We start from the raw sequence: 16,193 nt of genomic DNA, 5'->3' as shown, positions 1-16,193 counted from the left end.
CTCATGTTTTTCAGTCAATTCTAGTACTAGTACTCTATTTTCCAGTCTTTTGTAGCAGTAGCAGTTTATTTGACGTGCATTTTTTTCCCCAGCCAATTCCCTGCCCCATAACTCATAACTGCAGGCTGCCATTTGGTCTTTTGATATCCGACCTTCACTGTTCATTCATTCATTTGGTCCCCTACTCCCCTCAGATTGAGAGACTCTTCCAAGATTCTTCTCGTATTTTTGCGGTCCTATTACCATATTGGTGATGCACCGCATACATAATTGCAGGTACCTCACCTCTTACGTGGAATGGTATTTCTCTGAGTTTTTTTCGGAGGGAAGTGTGGCATTTGCGGACTAGACAAATTAAGCAGTCTATAATTGCAAGAACGTAGCAACACCAGATAACTAACTGCTCCAGTTAGTCTCTTCATCTATTCTTTTCTTTTTTTTTTTTACAGTTGTTGTTGGTAAATTTCTGCGCATGCATACATACATGTGAACTTAATACATAGCCACTCGAAACTAAAGAGTAAACTGACATACTCTTGGATTCTCAAAACAACGACATTACCTCCCGCTGCTACTCATGACAGAGACCAATTAACCTGCTATAGTTACGAGCATAACAACAGTTACGGATTACGTACCCTCCTCATCTATTGCCAGATAACAACAATTACTCTGCAGCAAAATCTACAAACCACAAAACCTCATCAGCAGTCATTAATTACCTTGCATTAATCAAGTATTCGCCGGAGTAGGATGTCCAAACAACAGCTGCCGACAAGTTGGACAGGATGAATGCGACAGTAGCCACGTATCCACGCACTTGACATGGAAACCATGATTGCATCTGGGCAAAATCCGTACTTTCTCTCCTTCACTAAATTCTCCCAGGCATATGGGACAATCCGTGGCTGCGATATTGATTCCCGACTTGTAAACAGCCACCGGGATTTTACGTAACGCGTCCTTGGTTAGACCCGATGAGGCCAAACGTGAGGCTACACCCTCGGGAGTTTCCAAGGCAAATCTCCGGCTGCACCTTAATGCACAGCGCACAATTGAATTTAGGCCAAGCGCACATATTAATGCACATAGCAAAGCTGCCAATATTATCACCATGTTGCTGTCGAAATTCGCGTCGTTACTAGTCGGGTTGCTTCTTGTCTCGTTGATTAAAGCCATTGTTGCAACATCGGATCCGTTGAGGAGGTGCCGAGGCAGGTGATATCGATTCTGTTGATTTCCCATTAATTGGCGTAACTAATAAATATGGGTCGTTGCTAGTTCAATGCTGGCAAAAATGCCTGATATAGCTAGTGACTAGATGAATTGAATCCGAAAGGGTGAATTTTTTTTTTTTGCTTTTTTTGAAATGCAAGAAAACCGTGAAGCTGGCTGGGTGAAGGTATTTTACATACAAAAGTCGGAATGTGTAGATCCGACGGATGAGGGGGAAATTAGATGAAGAAGAAGATGTGGTGGTGAGCTGATAGGAAGCAAAGTAGCGAGTAGCCAGCTGGGGTTCAAGTGACCGGGATGCATGATTAGACGCATTGCCAAGGAAGAGACGGCGTGCTTAGGCGAAAACGAGGAAGTGTTGGAAGGATTCCAACAAGATAGAAGCTTTGGAAAAGCATCCAGTGGATCAAATGGATAAGGAAGCAAAGGAAAGGAGAGAATCAATTACTGAAAGTGAAAGGGTTCTTGCTGCTGTGATTGAAAATCGGGACCAGGGGACTCGATCAATATTGGTCCAGCATAGCTATGGTCGAATTGAATTTTGGGACTAGGAATTAGATACTCGGTAGGGAGAGAAAGGAACCACTGCTTCTTTACCTTAAACTCAACAATAACTTGGAGGAGTTTATACTAAAACCACTACTTTGTAGCACTGCAAATTTGCACAGAAGTATCTGAGGAATCATCCACTGAAGAACATTATTAATTGTGACAACAGATCAACTACATCTTACTTCCTGTATTAGCATACATCATGACGCAATTTGATGGAATGGTGGATGTTGTTTTCCTAATAATCCTTGGACTATAGAATTGTCAATATCAGTCATGCACGGTTTTGCGGCATGAGAAGCGGGGGGGGGGGGGGGGGGGGAAATATCTAGTTTCTCCGATGGTGTCATTGGCTAAGAATGCAAGCAACACGACAAAGTAGATATTTTCTGGCAAGACAGGTAATAGTGAAGTTTTTCTTCCCTTATTTAATTTAAAGTTGATGTGATTTTAGTCTGCCAACTAATTTGTCATATCTTGAAGATAATTACTTAAAATAAAAACAGTTGAGGTTGGCGATTCACCATTACATCCACCAAGATCAAATGGTCCAAATCTTGACTTGCTAGTGCGGCTTTGCATCATTCCCTTGTCCCTCAAAAATTCTTTTTCTTTCTCCAAATGCTGACCGTTAGATAACCATGGACTTGATTTTTATTTTCTTTTTTTTAAATAAAGAAAAAATTGGGTTGCGGGTTAGTTCCAATTTTGAAATAACTGAGAGTATTATTGATCGTAGTAAATTTGGTGGAGTTTGTGTATTCTCCATGCAGCCTACTGGGCTAACACATTTTGCTGTTGTACACTTTTGAGTCAGTGAGGCTTCGTGCCTTCTCTTTCACCTTTGGATTGTTTATATTCAAATTATTCGCTCCACTCTTCAGTCCCGGTATTGGACCATTTTATACAGGGACGTGAACTTGAGAGCAAACGACTGTAACAAGAAAAGGTGCGACGAAGTAGTACTGCAAATGAGTCGAGTCAAGTCGAATTTTGAGTTAATTAAATCGAGTCGAGTCTCGACTAAATTTTACCAAACTCGAACTCGAGGTTGAGCTTGATGAACCGGCAATTTAAAGCTCGACCTCGACTCGAATCAATTTGATTCGAGCTCAAACTCGAAAAAAAATAAATAAATATTTTATTTTTTAAAAAATAAATAAAATAATATTTTTTTCTTAATAAATAATAAAATATTAAGGATATATATGTAATTTTATTATTAACATAAGAAAATAAAAAATATATATACTTAAAATAAAAAAATAAAAAATATTATATATATACCCGACTCGCGAGCTAACGAGCATAATATTTTGAACTCGAGTTCGAGCTCGATATTGATCGAACTCGACTCGAGCCGCTCGCGGGCCACTCGATTCGTTTGGTGCCCTACGAGGAGTTAAAAAATTGCAGCTTCCTAGATTTTTCACATTATTGTGGAACTACATTAGTTTGTTATGGATATATAATGGAAATGGCTGATTATTTTTTGGTGTATGATACAAACTTGCTAAATACACCTTTCACATTTTCCTAGATTTTTTTATTATTATTATAGGGGTGTCTTCCTATATTATAGCAAGGCAAATGCCTTGTGTTCTTTGTAATTCCACTCACTTCTCATGGATGGTTATTGGCATTCGGAGCGAATTGACAAACGGGTTCATGGCTTGCCTGGATCCCCTGATCGATTGAGTTGATAATAAAGTTCGTGGATAAGTACATGCATGGCGTGGCAGATAACGAGGAAAATAGAGAAATTCTTGACGCCAGATGGGAAGAAGATAAAAGCTTGAAGAAGAATATGCCCCTTGATCGAAGGAAAACCTCCACCTAAACAGGAATATAGGGTGGTGAGCTATATTTTAGCAGCCATGAATTTAGAAACCATACTTCACCACGACAAGTGGCCATCTTTAAGTCGTCACATTTAATTTCAGGCCAAGAAATGCAAATTTAATCTTTTTCTTCTTCCTCAGTATATATAAAGGCCCAGGGAGCACTAATTTTACCGGGACAAAACCCCATATTTAATTTATTGTTGAATCTTCCAATACTAAACCCCATCATTTTTAATTTATTGTTCAAAATAAATCCCATATTTAATTTATTGTTGAATCTTCCAAAACTACTCCATCAGAATATTCTATTATTATTATTTTTTTCAGAATTTTCAATTTTTGTTTAAATATCTTTGATGAATTCAACTAATCCAGACGAGCCAAACCCCGCAACTAATACTCCGCCATTTCTTCTGTTCTTGGAAACACCCAACGCCGACATGATCAGCTCTCCTTTCAAAGGTTCCCTGGACTGTGCATGGACGCCGGAGTTAACTGTAAAAACATTCGACAATGACGATGATAATGTCATTGTTGATTTCGACATTGACTTTGACGATGATCTTTTCTCAGTTTACATGGACGTAAAAAAGCTGGAAGAGAAGGAGAACGACGTCAACGTCGGCCTCGACAATCACGACGTTCTCCAGAACGGAGGCGGGTTTGTTGCCGGGAGCTGTGGCGGCGGCCGTTGTCGAGGGAGGCGAAAGAGGAAGGATAAGAGCAAGACTGCTATCATCACAACTCAGCCGAGGAAACAACGGCAACGGCGTGGGCTGAAGGGTTGTTTGGTGGATGAGAAAAGGTTTGTGGAGCCGAGAAAAGCAATGGCGCCGGAAGAGTTGGCGGAGCTTTGGGCAATCGATCCTAAGCGGGCCAAGAGGTTCATATCCTTTTATTTTAACGTTGTTGCATGGTTCAACCGTACAACGTCACACATTTACCATACAACGTCAGTTTTTTTTTTTCAAAAAAAAAAATGTTAACTAATTAATGATCACCAAAGTCAGTTAAATCTAAAATCCAAATTGAAGACAAGGATTCAATGCTCTTGCTCTTATTTTCTCCTCTGCTTAGGGTCTTCTTAGTCAAATTTAGCAGTACTTTCTATGATTGATGACTGGGCATAGGAACATGGAGTATTTTGGAGGGTTTAGCTAGCTGGGAATGAAGCCTTTTTGTTGTGTGTCAATTGATCGCAAGTCAGAAACTTGCTATTCCTTTTACAGGGTAATGGGAGGTGAATTAGGTTCCAATTGGCAACCTGTGAACATGATAAAAAGATAAAATTACCAAGCTCGCCTTTTGTCTTGAATATACCAACATAAGTTTTGAAAATCCGGGAGAAATGAGCTCCAAATCAAACTACGGGATTGAAAAACTTGTTTGTCTGAACAGTTAGCAGCTAGGTTTCTATCTGTGCCCACAAATAGAGCAAGTGACCTGAGTCTGTTGTTAATAAAACGTAGCGGTTGACTCCAGGATTGTGGCAAATCGACATTCGGCAGCCCGGTCGAAAGAGAGGAAGGCTCAATACATAGTAAATCTCGAGGAAAAGGTGAAGACGCTTAATTCGCAGGTGGCTTTGCTCAATACTCGACTCACCACAACCCAGGCATGTACTTTGTTTCGATTCATTTCATATGTTTTTGCAGGGCATGTCACGCAATCAACCTAAACGACGCTCACTTTCTCCCCATGCTGAAATGTAATGTACTAATTAAGTGGCATCTCCTTTTGTTTTGTGCAACCATTTGACTTTTGAAAATCTCAACTCTCTCAGAGGGAGACAACGGAGCTTGTAGCTGAAAAGTCAGAACTAAGATGTCAGTTGCAGACCCTGGAGAGTCAAACCGAGCAGATCGATGGTATGCACCTGCCTATTTAACTACTGCCCTCGGTGTCTTTTCTTCTTTTTCTGTCTCCCATCAGAAAATGATCATGGTTTAATTTCGTGCTCAAGAACTTCCGCGAGTGTTTCTCCAACTTCATGCCCACCAATTTGGATTATATCTAGTTTGTGTTTATGCTTCACTGGGACGATGACTAGTCAAGTGATTTTCGGTTCGAGGGCTTCTCTTTGCTACAGTAATGCGTGATATATCGATCCTTAAGACACTTCTGTATTTGTTGTCTCCAGCTCAAAATGCAGCACTCAAGCTGGAAATCCAATGGCTGAAAGCTGTCACAGGGGAATTGGACGACCCCTGCCACGTGTGCCAATCCGAGTCTCTGCAGTTTCCTACTTCAATGTCAACCCACCAAAAGCCGCTGCTTCACAATTGCCAGCCCAGCACGTTATCTCCCTATTTGCACGTGGCAAGTCCACAGCCTCTGTTCTAGCAATTACAGAGAGATGCCCCCGCTGGCGAACTACAGCCACTGTACAAATCTCTCATCCACACAATTACCTTTTGAGCCATGCAAGAAGTGCTCGGCCGTTAGTGTTAGATTTGATGATGCTGACATTATCAGCAAACGGTCAAGCCCTGCTCATCCTTTGAGCACAGTGATAGCTAGCTTTGTGGGCTTTAAGGTCGTTGCCCGTTCTGTGTTCAGGACGGTGGTGGAGCTTCTTTTTCTTTTTTCTTTTTTGGCCATAGCAACGCTAGGAGGTCCATGCTTAGTGGAATAATAGGACGACGATTAGGCTGCCTCAGAGGTTGAAACCTCGCAACGAGTGGCTCTGTAACTGGTCTTGTTTAAACTTTATAAACAAAGGCTGCTAAACAGTTTCAGATAACTCTCTCACCGTTGACATGCAAACTTAATTCACTCTTCATGTATTTGCGTAAGACGACTCTTTTTTTTTTTTTTTAAACGATTTACCCTCCACGGCCTCCAGTAATCACTTGATTTCCGAAAGGAATCAATCTTGAGCCAAAAGCTAGTATTGGCTTGTCAGAACAGAGAGTACGGAAGATCACCCACATTGTTTAGGACGAGGGCCTGGACGGTCGTCTCTGACAACCGTCCCAGGCATTTCATGGCTTGGACAAGGTCTCAAAAATTTATTCGGCTCAGATCACGTCTTGTAATTCGATTTTCACGTCATGTGGGACTCACAAAAATATTGTTCTAGTATTACTCGCTGTTGTTCTATTGTTACACTTTGTACAGATGATGTTACATCATGTACAAATGGTGTTACACCTTTCGGAGCGGTTGTTCTGATAACCGCTCCAGTCCCGCGTCCCACTTTTTAAGGCCGAACACCTTTTTACTGCAATAGTACTTGAAATTAAAATTGGCTTTCTTCATCTCCCCTTTGATAGCAATTTTTTCATCAGAACAATAGTAATTAAAATAGGCTTTTGTAGGAGAAGACTATAAAGGAAGAATTACAGGGCCTAATTTCTCAACATCTATCCGATAAGAAGGGGATGAGAGAGGTAGGTGTTTGAAGCCTTGTGTCATGCATGAAACTGAAAGTGGAAAAAGGAAATTTCTCAACACCTGTATAGTGAGCAAAGGATGAGCAGACGGAATTCTCTGTCCATTATATCTGTTTATTTTTCTTGTCTAATGTAAAATTAGATTTTATTGTCAAAATAACTCTTCTTTTGAAACATATACCCAAAGTAACCTAATTTTAAAATTTATTACTTTTATAATTCTTTTTTTTTCATATAGGTTACATATGTGGTAGGATAAAGATAGAGGCACATTCTATCTCTTTTTCCCAATTAATATATTCCCTGATTCTCTCTCTCAACCTTCCCACTTTTTTTTCCTTTATTATTTTGTATCCTTTCATTATTTTTCCTTGTCAAGTGTAATTGTTAAAAGCCAATATTAATATTAACAACATCTAAAACTTCATTATCATTCCTGATATTGTATCTGTAGATGAAAATATTCTCCTCGAATTGATTATTTCAAAGTAAATGAAGATTATTCTCTTGTCTTTTCTATTGTGCAGTTTTTGGAACATTCCTACGCCCTTCAAAAAATTTTGAATACTAATTGTTTTAACAAATGATTTCTCACACCGTGTGTTTAATAAAATGTCTAAGAGGAAAACTACGTAACAACATAAATTCATGCTCAATATAAGTATGTTCATTTGTAGTGTCTCTCTATCACATAATCAAATAATTTCGTATACTTGAAGTATTTTTGCACATTTACTCAATATCAATTAATGGCTTGTGTTACTTTTGAGAAACTTTAGCATTATCTTAATTGCAATAGTTTGATTACTTTTTGTAAAAGTTCTTTTCAAGTAGTAGGAAGCATAACATAAACAAATATAATAGTCTTGAAGTTTTTGTAACTTTTTCTTGTTATTGCTTATAATGTTCATTGCAATTTTTGTATTTTGCAAATTTATTTTTGAAAAAATATATGCAATAAACTTGATACATTTACAAAAATTGCAAAGAGCAATAATAGCAAGGTTAATAATGGTAAAATTTATTTTAAATAATTATAACGAAATTATCAAAGTTATGTAATTTTCTTGTGCCTCTATAATAAAACAGTTTAAATTTTTAGTTTTTATTGAAAACTATAAACTAGATTAAAGCTTTCCTTTATTGTTATCCTACATGGCAATCAGGAATATTAGGTGGCAACAATAATATTGATTTGGGAATACAATTTGAAAATAAATCACATTGGGAATATTTTTTTAGAAAAAGTGTTATTTTGGCATAAAACTCTATAAAATTACATAGTTTCACTTTGAAAGTGAAAAAAGGAAATTTCTCAATATCTGTCTAACGAGCAGGGGATGAACAGACAGGATCCTCTATCCATTATATCTATCCATTTTTTAGTAGAACTACATAATTTTGCGTTAGACATGAAAAATAGACAGATATAATGGAAGTGGACTGGAAAAATAGACATATATAATGGACAGATGATTCCGTCCGGGGGATGAGGGCGATGGGCATTTGAAGCCTTGTGTCGTGGGTGAAACTGAAAATGCTAAAAAGTGGGAAAAAGGGGTTGTGATACGATGGAGATAGAAAGTAGCAGAGATATACTGGTGAATAACGAGAATGGACAGAGGAAGATACGTGGTTAGAGTAGCACAGAGTAAATTAGGGTCTGTTTGGAACCTGAGTTTTTTGGGAGTTTATCTAAAACTTTACTGTAGTGCACTGTAGAAGTTTTTGAAAAAATTTTGTAGAAATTTTTTGTAAGGTGAAAAATTTTTTTGTAGAAGTTTTTGCAAGATGAAAAACTTTTTTTTTCTCTTTCTCTTTCTTTTTCTTTCTTCCTTTTTCTTTTCTTTCCTCTCTTTTTCTTATTCTTCTTCCTTCCCCCTCTCCCTTCCCCATTACCTCTGCCTCCCAGCAGCAACGCAGCCTGCTCCACCCCTACTCCGTCACCGGCCCCACCTCCAGCACCTCCGCCAAGGCCTCCTCCAGCCCCTCCTCCCACGCCTCCACCTGCTCCACCTCCGACACCACTACCATGCCTCCACCAACCCCTCCTGCTACTCTCCTGCCTGCTCCACCCCCAACTCCACCACCAGTCCCACCTCCTGCACCACCACCTGCTCCTCCAGCAGCACCTCCACCTACTCCTCCACTAGCATCTCCTCCAACGCCACCACCAGCACCACCACCAGCTCCTCCAGCAGCACCTCCACCTACTCCTCCACTAGCATCTCCTCCAACGCCACCACCAGCACCACCACCACTACTTGCACCTCCTCCAACTCCAGCACCATCATCGGCTCCATCACCAGCACCTCCTCCAATGCCACCTCCCGCCACCCCTCACCTCCCTTTCCCCTTCTCCTCCCCTCTGCCTTTCCCCATCCCTCTTCTCTTCCCTCGCCCAGCAGTCAACGTGCACCTCATCCACGAGCCAGTCAAAATTTTTTTTTTTTTTTTTTGCAATTTTCAGCCTTCCCCTCTCCTCCCCTTCCTCGCAATTTGGTGCGTGGAAAAATCCCCCTCCCCGATGCGATCTACTCTCGCTGCCAGATCGGCCAAAGGGGAAAGGGAAGGGTGATGGGGGAGGACTGGGGAAGGTAAATTTTTTTTTAAAAAAAGGGGTCATACAAACTGAATAAAGGGAAAGGATGGCAGGGGAAGATGTCAGGGAGAGGTAGTAAGGCAAAAAAAAAAAAAGGAAACGGCGCCGGAGGTAGTGGTCGGCAACAGAGGTGGTGGTGAGTTGGGATGGGGGAGGAAGAAGAAAAAAAAGGGAAGAACATTTTTTTTTGTGTGTTTTGTGTATTTTGAAGTGTGTAAGTAAAATATTTAGAAAAGTTTTTTGGGATCCCTGTAGCAAAAGTTATTAAAAAATTAGTAGGTAAAAAACTTGCTTAAAAACCTGACTTCCAAACAGGCCCTTAATCCCAAGCAAAAATTCAGGCGCCAGTAAAAATGCCACATCGTAATTTTGAACTAAAGAACTAAAGGCGACAGCATTTCCTATTAGACAGAAAGTTGGACAGGCAGGCAAGTAGGAAGTTAATAATCCCTCCTCGGTCAGAAGCATGCGTTTAAAGAGAACATATCAGCGTCCAGTTGTGTAGACGAGCAATAAGAAACATGTGGTTTGAGGCAAGAGTAGCAGAAAAGGCTAAAGGCGCTTAAATAACAAACAATCACACAAAAATCAAGGGAAAAAGATAGAGAAGTAAAAAATTTTGATAGACATTACTTAGATGTTCATTTTTTCAAAATGAACGAGTAATATTGTTGGTTACATCATTATGCTATCCTAATCCTGACTACAAGACTACCCACTTGATTACAAGACAAAAGCATACAAAAATCCATTGCTCCTCCTCCAAAATAGTACTACGCTGAGCTAGAAGCCAGTGAACTGGTTTGCCATGTCTCAAAACAGCAGATGGAGAAAACAGGGATATGAAAAGACAAAAGCTATACAAAGCACATATCTGTGGCTAAAACAAACAGCAAATCAGTTCCTTCAAAAGCTAGCATTAGCGTGTTAGGTTTCGCCACTTGTCCTTCAAATCAACCTAGAGACAACAATCAGTGGTAATTAATATACATTAAAAGCCAAGTGCCAAGAAGATTAATTTTGCAGAACATTTACCTCAGTTCTCTCGTCAAATACATCACGATATGCATTCAAAATAACTTTCCAGTTTCCTCTTCCATACCTGCAACAAGGTCAGTACAAATATATTGTTTTAGAACTTGAGCAAGTCAGACATAACCATGTGTCCTATATCACTCTAGCGCAAGTAGGATGTGATTGAACAAGATTGGAAGAAAAGCGCCGCCACTGAGTACCCAAATAACAAATCATGTTCACAGCAAAATGGTAAGCCATGTAAGACTATGGAAATCAACTGTAATGCTTTGTCTGAATGCAATAATTTACGTACTTCTCTACACCAATCCTCAACGTCTCTTCTTCTGATGTACTCCATCTCTTAAATTTTCTCCTTTTCTTCATATTATTGATTTCATATTTCTTCAAAGGAGAAACTACCCTTCTCTTTGGGCTAGGTAACTGAACTCCATTTCCAGGATTTGGTGAATCTCCAGCCAATGCATCAACTGAATCGTCCCACTGAAAAACAATTTAGATTTTTTAACAAGAATAAAATTCCACATCCAAAGGAAAGTTCCATACCTGGAACCAATATTGTGTACATCCAAGATCAACAACATTTAGCAGAAAAATAGGGAAAGGAAAAAACAAGTTTTTGGAATATGCAGCATAATCAAGGTAAGTTACATAACTCTCAAAAAAAAAAAAGAAACCTGTCAAATTTCCTAGTTGGAGTCTTGGAGAACAGTATAAGTGAAAAGCAGTGATTAAGTCAACCAGGTATCTTACTAAATCCAATAGCTGACTGATCAGAAACTATGCTCATGTTATCATATACGCTCCTAGTTCAATCCATCGAGAAAGAACAAACGACGCCATAGCTCATAAATGATGAATCTATGCATTACAGATGTGAACTAGAACATGTTAAGCCCATACATATCTAATCTCACTGATTCTATCAGTCAAACTAGGTGATTGAGATAAAACAAGTAAAGGAAGAAAACATTTGGATTGGCAAAAGTAGACGGACAAGAACTAACATGGGAGAGAAGAAAACAACTAATACAATCCTTGATTAACTATCAGTCTATTACAGTGTTCAAGGAACCCAAGCCAATCTTTAATCGTCTCAAACAGAGCCTTTCATTGCTTCCCACAACTACCATTAGAAAAGATTGCAATGCCCATATTTTTCTCCAAAGGCAACATTCCCGAGCTCCATTGTTATTGAACATACAAGTGCAGCCCTTAGTATAGGAATAGGAGAATTAGCAGACTCCATCCATCCCGTAAGGTATGAAATAGATCTTGGTCTCACACTAAATGAAATAAAATAGTAATAAATATTCACGGAACTAGGACAACAGAGAATTCTATAGCGAGTGAATCATATAGCCAGCAACTGCAATCATATCAATGAATCAAATAGCAACAATGGTAAGGTGTTTCAAACCAGAAGCATAATCACAGATCATGCAGGCAAGTAGTACTTCTCGTATAAGGGAATTTTAAGTTTTATCAGTACATAAAGAAGATGCCAAGTTCAGTGGCATCCCAAATAACTAAGTTTTATAACGATCATTATAAAATTGATAGGCATGTAATGAATGCAGAATGCCAATCTTTCATCCCTTTAGATTATGTCTCATGAGGTTATTAAACCCCTAATTACTTTAGAAGAGTAAGAACCAAGCTCATACGTCATAACTATGACAAAATTGCACAAACCTCGAAACAAAGTCAAAATGTATAGCCAGAAAGATACAACTTGGAACCTAAAATATATCAGACTAGAACCCAAAAAAATCTAAACCACTAGATAACGAAATTTTGGAGTGTATCCTTTTTCAGAAGGCAAAAACTTGATAGCCATCTACTTCGCTAGATAAAGGAGATCCAACAGTAATTCAGAATTGTAAATAACACATTACCTCAAAAGTACGAGCAGTGCTGCTTCGTGCCATTAAACTCTGTCTTGGTGCATCTTTCTGATGCTCAGAGCAATGATTACCCAGAGTCCCTTCATTAGCTTGAACAGCTCCAGAGCTCTCAGCAATGGAAGGGTTTGCTCCAACATGATTTTCTTCCACAGGCTGCTTACCTGCATCTTTTCTTTCAATGCTAGAAACCACGGTATCAGCAATGTTTAAAGCATCAGGAAGGGGATCCTTTACCACAGCTTTTAGGTCCAACGAACTTGACTTAAGAGCTTCCTGCACTTCATGCACTTCAGGAGTAGATGGCAGATCAAACGTTTTGCCAGAAATGTCAGCTCCAGAAGTGTCACCATCTATGATCTTAGCACCTCTAGACATCCCAGATGGAGCACCTCGGATTCGTTTAGAAGCAACATGCTTCCGCCCGGAAACAACATTTGCTCTCTGCACTTCTACATGAATTGAGAAACAACCACCTAAACATGCTAATAAAATCAATACAGTCCCAACCGAAGGGAAAAAATAAATCATGCATGTTCAATGACAAATAAAGCTACAGCATTCATAAAAATCATCATCTTCTGAACTTTTTGCTAATCCCAGCTAAACATATGAACCAGATGCAACGAAACTCACCTGTATTAGCATCTCTAGGACCCGAACTTTGAATTGCCCCGCCATGGGTCCCTTTGAATCCGAGAATCCCCTTTAATTTATCATCAGCCCTCAATGCCTCAGCTACTAATTCCAGAAAAGAAGGCCCGATATCATCTTTTTCCTCTCGAACATAAAGCCTAACCGCCCCAACCGCATCAAGGCCTTTACTCTTCTGCAACACACTATCCCAAATACTCTCATCCCACACGGCAGCCTCGAGCTCATCTTTCCAACTCTTCAGTTCCTCCGAAATCAAACCCACCTTCTCCGCGTTCTCCATTTTACACACTCTCCCTCTCCAAATCCTCCTGACCGCATCGAAATACCTAAATTTACTATCAACGTCCTTATCATTCAGAAACTTTGCAGTACAAGCCACAGCCACCGAGCAATAGGCGGCCTTGATTAGGTCAGAGTGTTGCTTAATCTTGTCCTGGAAGTCTAATTCCTCAATTTGCTCGAGGATATCAAGGATCTTCTCGGAGACCGAACCGGCAGATATTTCGGATTCGATTCGTCGTAAAAGGAGGGACTTTTTGAGACCTGAATTTTCGTTTGTGGGAGGAAGAATGCTAATCAGGGAGCTAACAATGCGGTCGTCTAGGGGTTGCCGGACGAGGAATTCGAGAATCCACCGGGCTATGTCGACGTCGATGTCAACATCCATCGAGAATGTATGAAATTGAAACCCTAAAATATATTGAACATTTGAAAGATAGAGAGAGAAGTTGATGTCACCAAGTTAGCAGAGCTGACTGGATTGGAACGTCTCCTTCAACCTCCGGCCCAAATGGGTTCGAAATAACCAGTTCGCCAGGATAGTTGGTTCGCCTTCGAGCCACTGTTCGAAACGGATGAAGACACAACTACTTTTTTTTTTTTTTTTTTTTTTTCGACAGTCTGAATTGACTTTTACCGAAATTATAAACCTAATCCCAGAACAGTACTCAAAAGCCGGCAACTCTTGAGCATGTCCCAGGGACTTATAACCCAACAAACCCCAACCCCAACCCCCGATGTGGGATATCAAACCTCCACAAGGGAGCCTGCCCTCGGACTCTTTTGAACCCGCTGACACGGACTCTTTCAGCCGAACTTATTCGAACCCTCACTCCCCCACAGAAGCCGATGTCTTTTTTTTCGACAGTCTGAATTGACTTTTACCGAAATTATAAACCTAATCCCAGAACAGTACTCAAAAGCCGGCAACTCTTGAGCATGTCCCAGGGACTTATAACCCAACAAACCCCAACCCCAACCCCCGATGTGGGATATCAAACCTCCACAAGGGGATGAAGACACAACTACGGAAATGATTAAAACGGATAATTTCAGAAACCTCGCTGACAATTTCACTAGACACCCTTGAGGTTTGTAAAATTACACAAACCTCCTCTAAGATTAACATTTTAGAAACAAAATTAGTCCAAATAAAAAAAAAAAGAACGTTAAAAATAGTATTTTAAAGAGAGAAATGAAACTTTTATCCCATAATTATCCCTTGTACATATATATAAGTTGTATTAGTAAAAAAATAAAAATAATTAAAAATCATAAACAATTAATACATGCATTTCACTAATTAAAAGATTCACATTCAATACATTAGACAACACAAATAAGCAATAAAACTATACTAACGATCACAATATTCGGTAAAATAGACCGGTCATCGCTCTTAACATTACTTTGATTTTGTGATTTTGGAAAAAAAAAGAATTTTTAAATTATATTTTCTCTTTTTTCTCCTTTACTTCAACAAAATTACTTTACAACAGTTACAGTTTTAAGAGTTTCAAAAAAAAAATTTCTCATGAACAATCTTCTTTTGTCCTATGTTTTTTTTTTTAATACCAAAACCCTTCTTATCACACTATGTACAATTGGTTTCTAATAATTTTCAAGTTATATCAATCACAAAATAGCGCCATTTAGTAAATCAATTGGCCTTGTTTTATAATTGCAAGTCACTGTTCACTATTAAAGAAATTCTCAACAGTTATTAATAATTGATCGATGCTCTAATTATTCAATCATTAGATATTAGTTTCCATAAGACATAATGTCTTGTCTTATGGTATATGAGTAATTTTCCATGTAAGTAATTAGGCTCACAATTCTACCAAGGGAGGTAAGTGTAATTTTATAAACTTTAGGGAAGATCAGTGAAATTGTCAAATTTTATCCCTAAATTTTATAAACCTCAATTTATCCCTAAATTAATTTGGGTATACTTGAAACTCCAATCTAGATTTTTTTCAAGTCCAAATTTGCAAATTTAGAATCGTTAAGTTTTCTATGCATTTATTACCTATTAATAACAAAAATGTTTCTTTATTTTTAGAGAAAATGTTATTTGCATCCTTATGTAAATAAAATTTCCCTAGTTTAAAAAAAAATTATTTGTTTAATATTTTTTTAGTTTAAGTGAGATGTTTCAAACCTGTAACCTTCCACTTACACTCCATTCTTTCATACTACTCAATCCATCACTCTCTTACATTTTTCTAGTTTTATCATGATACTTTATGCATCACTTGTACTAATTTGAAAAAAAAGTAAAAGTTTGAATAACTCCATTCACCATTTTATCATTTATACGATGATTACTTTGTGATTTGTAGAAATTTTCATCAATTCTCACTCAGATGAGTCAACACGCAGTTCAACTTGACATAGCTTTTCGTTCTTTTTTTTTTTTTGTTGTAAATTTGAGCTATGCTTCAAACTTAAAAAAAAAAAATTCCTTTGTAAAATAAAACGAAGCTCAAACATAAGATGATTCTCGTATTTGAAAATGTGTTTGTAAAAGGGAAAATGAAAAATTCAAGAATTACAATCCATGGTATAAATTTTGAAAAAATCATAAATGAGACATAAGTTACTGATCATAAATTTGTAAAAGAAATTTGTGTTGCAAGTAAAATTATCCATTATGAAGAATTAGTACTCGCGTGTACATGTTTAA

At 38.5% G+C, this 16,193-nt stretch overlaps 3 protein-coding genes across 4 annotated transcripts; 1 reads left to right on the top strand and 2 right to left on the bottom strand.

The window, feature by feature from the left end:
• Window positions 1-732: 732 nt before the first annotated feature.
• On the bottom strand, window positions 733-1,245 carry LOC113743047 (RING-H2 finger protein ATL74-like). Its single transcript, XM_027271115.1, has one exon. It carries the CDS (start codon window positions 1,243-1,245, stop codon window positions 733-735), a length of 513 nt encoding a protein of 170 aa, XP_027126916.1.
• Window positions 1,246-3,890: 2,645 nt separating this feature from the next.
• On the top strand, window positions 3,891-6,375 carry LOC113729403 (uncharacterized). The gene is made up of 3 exons (XM_072080211.1): window positions 3,891-4,515; window positions 5,115-5,500; window positions 5,773-6,375. Exons 1-2 carry the CDS (start codon window positions 3,989-3,991, stop codon window positions 5,308-5,310), a joined length of 723 nt encoding a protein of 240 aa, XP_071936312.1. The 5' UTR covers window positions 3,891-3,988; the 3' UTR covers window positions 5,311-5,500; window positions 5,773-6,375.
• A 3,858-nt stretch (window positions 6,376-10,233) lies between these two features.
• LOC113731391 (uncharacterized) lies at window positions 10,234-14,250 on the bottom strand. Of its 2 annotated transcripts, none has more exons than XM_027256652.2 (5): window positions 13,205-14,250; window positions 12,563-13,044; window positions 10,960-11,147; window positions 10,665-10,731; window positions 10,234-10,587 (listed from the first exon to the last, which is right to left on the bottom strand). In XM_027256652.2, exons 1-5 carry the CDS (start codon window positions 13,890-13,892, stop codon window positions 10,549-10,551), a joined length of 1,464 nt encoding a protein of 487 aa, XP_027112453.2. In that variant the 5' UTR covers window positions 13,893-14,250; the 3' UTR covers window positions 10,234-10,548. The 2 variants fall into 2 exon arrangements, with proteins under 2 accessions (XP_027112453.2, XP_027112461.2); XM_027256660.2 differs by having other exon boundaries at window positions 12,563-13,020; window positions 13,205-14,039.
• Window positions 14,251-16,193: the final 1,943 nt, after the last annotated feature.

This window comes from Coffea arabica, chromosome 1c (genome assembly GCF_036785885.1).
Source record: "Coffea arabica cultivar ET-39 chromosome 1c, Coffea Arabica ET-39 HiFi, whole genome shotgun sequence".
NCBI classification, from domain to species: domain Eukaryota; kingdom Viridiplantae; phylum Streptophyta; class Magnoliopsida; order Gentianales; family Rubiaceae; genus Coffea; species Coffea arabica.
Note: the sequence above shows the minus strand (reverse complement) of the source record. Positions and strands in the feature narration are given on the sequence as shown.